General features: G+C 42.0%; 1 protein-coding gene across 1 annotated transcript in view; it reads right to left on the bottom strand.

The window, feature by feature from the left end:
• Positions 1-893: 893 nt before the first annotated feature.
• Positions 894-6,000, bottom strand: part of LOC117533997 (cation-independent mannose-6-phosphate receptor-like) — a gene marked incomplete at its 3' end in the record, with an annotated part of 44,338 nt that continues 39,231 nt past the window's right edge. Inside the window, 4 exon segments of the mRNA XM_034198029.1 lie at positions 894-981; positions 2,897-3,075; positions 3,384-3,530; positions 3,977-4,153. Of these exon segments, the coding sequence (XP_034053920.1) occupies positions 894-981; positions 2,897-3,075; positions 3,384-3,530; positions 3,977-4,153 (591 nt within the window).

Genomic DNA, 6,000 nt, shown 5'->3' with positions numbered 1-6,000 from the left:
GACCCATGGGACCTTATTTCGGAAAAAGTATGCATTGAAGTCAATGGAGAGAAAGATTATCTCTCGATCCCGTTTGAATTGTGCCATGAATTACACACATGATGTTTGTCACTTAAATAATAATTTCCACATCAAAAAAGTCACAGTTTGTCGTAAAACTGTTGAAATATAAGACTATGAAAAATACGCAACTAGAAAGACTACAAATCCCAGAGTCCCGGTCCCGCATGCTGGCTCTCACGGAACCGACTAACTCCCCTTGTGTGTACGCACAGCTCTCAACGTGCCCAGACTTGGAGTGATTTTCACCTCTTTTAATACTTTTCGCCTCATTCTGAAAGAAAGAAGTGAAATGTTTCAACGTGACGGCCGTCTTGGTGTGTGGTGCGAGACGGGAGATGTAGTTCATTGAGCGGTTTCACAAAACAACGTGTTACTTCACAGTTTTACGACACATTTAAAATGTTTTGACTTGCAAAATTATCTTTTAAATGGACAAACATATGTGTAATTCGTGGCACAATTCAAACGGGATCAAAAGATAATCTTTCTCTCTCCATTGACTTCAATACATACTTTTTCAGAAATAAGGTCCCATGGAGGAAAGGGAGGGACTTCGCCTCTCTATAGTTGAATCAATTCTAAACCGTCAATACTGTATATTCTAGATCCGCTCCAACCTTGTTAACATGCCCTAATGTTAACAATCACACAGGTTCAATTCCAATTTGTATTTTAAACACTAAATGTTTTATGTAAGACGGGAGAATTTAAAGGGATTGAATCAAAGCCTGGAGAGGACATTTAAATCTTCATTACGGCTTCTGATATTATGGATGATATCACTACAGCTGTAGTTTTATCAGATCTTGAGACACAAACACAGGTATTACCTTTGGACTTCCTGAGGGGGCAGGCCTCAGATGTCCTCCAGATGAAGACATATTCACAACCATCTAAACGGTCAAACATGGGGGAGCCCTAGAAATAGATGAACACATAAATACTCATTAAAATCTATTGGTTAGTTTAATGTCCTCTGTCTCGTTATCATGGAATACAAAAACAGTAAACTGAAGAGGCAGTTCAGAAACAACTGCAAATCAAGCTTAGCATTGATGATTGAACGCAAATGAGCTTAGGTTGTTTTAAAAGCTAAATGTCACTTAAACCACTGGCATAAATGTTTTTATGGTTTGAGATAATTACTTGGAACATGGAAACTACTAGAAGGTACCAAAACTCTAGTGAAAATAAATCACTCTTGGTAACATTTGTAGTGGAACATTTAAAAAGTCAGCTTAATATTGTATTAATATAATATATCTTTATTGTCATCAGGGCTCTCGACTAACTTTTTTCACCATCCTCCCGGAACCGTCTTCTACATTATCATTAGTTAAAATCATTCAAAGTGACCTTTAACATAAATAAAACATCATACAAATCATTAGATGATAATTCATCAACCTTTTTATTTGAGTAAATCATTCAAACACAGAAACAAAGGCCAAATATATTTAAACAAACGAGAAAGTTACTCTAATATTGAATCCAATCAAGTGCCATCCAATTAACAAAAACATCCAACACTCAGAACCCAGAGTAACCACTAACCAGGATGACAGTCTGTCAGTCAGGAGACCTTTACAAACCGCCCCGCCCCCTCGCACACAGACGGGAAAGAGAGATCTCGTCTAGATTGGAAAGATCGAAAATAAGATCGAAAATACATCATAGACGCATGTTGCAGTCTTTTTGCGTATTAGAAACGGAGTTGGTGAAACTAAAACTGCAATATAATGTGTATGTAGCAATAACACATATGACATATATTTTTTAAATGTCTCCAGCACCGATAAAAAGTCCGATAACGTCGGAGCTTAACGTTACCACTGTCTTTAATAATTCCGGCCCGGGGCCCGTTTAATACCGGGGCTCGGTACCCATCCCTACATGGAGAGAGGCAGCATATTGCTAAGGACTAAATACGATGGAGAGTTCTCTTCTCAGCCTTATTACCCATAGGGGATGAAGAGGAGTCAGTAAATAAAGAGGCTGGCACTCCAGGGTCTGGTTCTGCTGTGCGTTTTTGTGATGTAACGGTAAAACATTTCAGAATTCCTCCACGAGATGCCATTGTACATCACTCAACCCGCGAAATACACACACTCAGTAGGCTACATAGTTAGACCCGAGAATTTGCGGGCCAGGAATTTGCGGACACAGCTGTAGCTACGTACTGTGTGTGTGTGTGTGTGTGTGTGTGTGTGTGTGTGTGTGTGTGTGTGTGTGTGTGTGTGTATTTCGCGGGTTGCTAAATATTTTGTGCGTGTGTGTTTATGTTGACAAGGAGGTTTAATAACTGTGTGCTACACAAAACGTGCAGTCAGTTTCATTTTCATCGCCGTTCATAGTAGAGTTAGCAGGGTATTTTTATTTTAACTCTCGTCCCAAAATGATTTTGTTTCCTATTTTTTTCGGCCCCGGGACGACGGGACGTCCTTAAGCTCGAGCCCTGATTGTCATCATACAAAGTACAACAAAATGTCTTTGGCAACTCTCACTGCAGTAAAAAATAGACACAAATAAATAAATACGAGTGGTAAAAGCAGAGGTAGTAGCGATGACAGCAACGAGATTGTCAATGTGTATATTTACACTTACAGTCTAAAAACGTTAAATGTGTAGTGTATTTCTCACTGTGTGTTCATAGAGGGTTATATGTAGTAACCAAAGGATGCAAGTAAAATAGCCATACATATTTCTAAATAGTAGTGGTTGCAGTCTTTGAGGGGCGGGTGTGTTTATGAATGTTCACAGTTGTGTGCTCTGAGGTTGGACAGGGTAGAAGCTGCTCCTCAGCCTGTTGGTGTATTGTGAATGTGATACTCACGGGGTTGTCGTCACACTGGAAGAGGATGCGTGTGGAGTAGCGGGAGCTGTTGTCGCAGCGGTCGCCGTTCTGGTACACGATGCTGATGGAGCCGTCCTCCGCCGCCCGAGGGCTCGACAGCACGTAGCCCAGGTTGTAACTCTTGTCACCGATCGTGGCACAAGAACCCAGAGGACCCACTGACGAGAAGAACAACAAGTATTCAACTAAAATGTGACCGGAAGATTGAATACTTGGACGATTTACATGCGATCTGACTGTTTTACTGCAAGTGACCACATTGTTCCAACTACCATTATGTTAGGAGCCTTGTATTTGACATTAGATGGAACATAAATAGTCGGAGTTAAGAGCTGCTATCAAAACGCAGTAACGAAAGAATATTCAAAATCTATATATCATATGTATTCAGTCAAACTCCCACATGTCAGTCCAAACCTATTACATGTAAGTACAGTATGTGTTGGGTGTGGACGAGCAAACTGACCTGGACACTTGCTCACAGGAGGAAGGGGTTTGCAGACGTTGATGTAAAAGCGTCGTGATTTGGACACATCTGTATCTATGGCGATCCAGGGGCTGTCCTCTCCGTCACGCATCAGATGACTGAGGTCGTACTCATTACCGTGGGAATCTAGATCGACAGAAAAGAAAATGAACACACACGATAAGGAGGAGGGGTGTATAAAGGTAAGGCCAGTACTTTGTGTGCAGTGTGTGTGTGTGTGTGTGTGTGTGTGTGTGTGTGTGTGTGTGTGTGTGTGTGTGTGTGTGTGTGTAATTGAGTGTGAGAGTGTGTGTGTGTGTGTGTGTGTGTGTGTGTGTGTAAGTGAGTGTGAGAATGTGTGTGGGTGTGTGTAAGTGAGTGTGAGAGTGTGTGTGGGTGTGTGTAAGTGAGTGTGAGAGTGTGTGTGTGTGTGTGTAAGTGTGTGTAAGTGTGTGTGTGTGTGTGTAAGTGTGGTGTGGTGTGTGTGTGTGGTGTGTGTGTGGTGTGTGTGTGTGTGTGTGTGTGTAAGTGTGTGTGTGTGTGTGTGTGTGTGTGTGTGTGGTGTGTGTGTGTGTGTGTGTGTCCGTCCATACCAATGATCTGGCAGTCCACGGGAGCAGGGACGCAGGCCAGAGCGGTGGAGAATTCAAAGAAGACGTTGTGGATGACATGGTTTGGAACAGTGCCGAGGTCCTCGTGCATCAGCTTTAATGAGCCGGGGTGAGCGTTTTTATCACACACAAAGTTAATGGTGAAGGTGTCCCGGGAAGCTGTTGCAGAGAAGGAACGTTTAAATAAAAGATGGAATAAATTGCAAAGTAAAGACAGTGTTTACATCTTCCGTGTTTGTTATAACATGTGTACTGTAACAGATTCATTCAATTCAACAAATTACCTTGGTTGCTGATTGGCTAATGGTTACACAAGACAAAACATCGTTATGACATCATAAAGTGGCCAAAATCTGATCAGCTCATTTTCAGACAGGTTTTTATAGAAATGGATCAAAAAGAGAGAGAATCTTTGTTCCTGAAACTTCAGAGTCTCTTTCCACAGAGGGGACACATGTGATTAGAAGAGACATGAAGAAGTAGGGGACACATGTTGATGTAGAAGAGACATGAAGAAAGCGGGGACACATGTTGATGTAGAAGAGACATGAAGAAGAGGGGACACATGTTGATGTAGAAGAGACATGAAGAAGAGGGGACACTGTTGATAGTAAGAAGAGACATGAAGAAGAGGGGACACATGTTGAGTGTAGAAGAGACATGAAGAAGAGGGGACACATGTTGATGTAGAAGAGACATGAAGAAGAGGGGACACATGTTTGATTGTAGAAGAGACATGAAGAAGAGGGGGACACATGTTGATGTGTAGAAGTTAGAAGAGACATGAGAAGAGGGGACACATGTTGATGTAGAAGAGAGCATGAAGAAGAGGGGACACATGTTGATGTAGAAGAGACATGAAGAAGAGGGGACACATGTTGATGTAGAAGAGACATGAAGAAGAGGGGACACATGTTGATGTAGAAGAGACATGAAAGAAGAGGGGACACATGTTGATGTAGAAAGAAGACATGAAGAAGAGGGGACACATGTTGATGTAGAAGAGACATGAAGGAAGAGGGGACACATGTTGATGTAGAAGAGACATGAAGAAGAGGGGACAACATGTTGATGTAGAAGAGACATGAAGAAGAGGGGACACATGTTGATGGAGAAGAGACATGAAGAAGAGGGGGACACATGTTGATGTAGAAGAGACATGAAGAAGAGGGGACACATGTTGATGTAGAAGAGACATGAAGAAGAGGGGACACATGTTGATGTAGAAGAGACATGGAGAAGAGGGGACACATGTTGATGTAGAAGAGACATGAAGAAGAGGGGACACATGTTGATGTAGAAGAGAATGGAGAAGAGGGGGACACATGTTGATGTAGAAGAGACATGAAGAAGAGGGGACACATGTTGATGTAGAAGAGACTTGAAGGAGAGGGGACACATGTTGATGTAGAAGAGACATGGAGAAGAGGGGACACATGTTGATGTAGAAGAGACATGGAGAAGAGGGGACACATGTTGATGTAGAAGAGACATGGAGAAAGAGGGGACACATGTTGATGTAGAAGGAGACATGAAGAAGAGGGGGACACATGTTGATGTAGAAGAGACATGAAGAAGAGGGGACACATGTTGATGTAGAAGAGACGTGAAGAAGAGGGTACACATGTTGATGTAGAAGAGACGTGAAGAAGAGGGGACACATGTTGATGTAGAAGAGACGTGAAGAAGAGGGGACACATGTTGATGAAGAAGATACAGGAAGAAGAGGGGACACATGTTGATGTAGAAGAGACATGAAGAAGAGGGGACACATGTTGATGTAGAAGAGACATGAAGAAGAGGGGACACATGTTGATGTAGAAGAGACATGGAGAAGAGGGGACACATGTTGATGTAGAAGAGACGTGAAGAAGTGGATTTTACATAATAGGTGACCTTTAAGATAATTTCTCTAGCAAGCCAGAAATACAGTTTATAGAAATGAACCACAGCCTATCAGATAATCAGTTAGAGTAACCTCAATATGTAAACAAACGACGCTCTAA

This window comes from Gymnodraco acuticeps, unplaced genomic scaffold (genome assembly GCF_902827175.1).
Source record: "Gymnodraco acuticeps unplaced genomic scaffold, fGymAcu1.1, whole genome shotgun sequence".
NCBI lineage: Eukaryota > Metazoa > Chordata > Actinopteri > Perciformes > Bathydraconidae > Gymnodraco > Gymnodraco acuticeps.
This window is presented reverse-complemented; position numbering and strand designations above follow the sequence as displayed.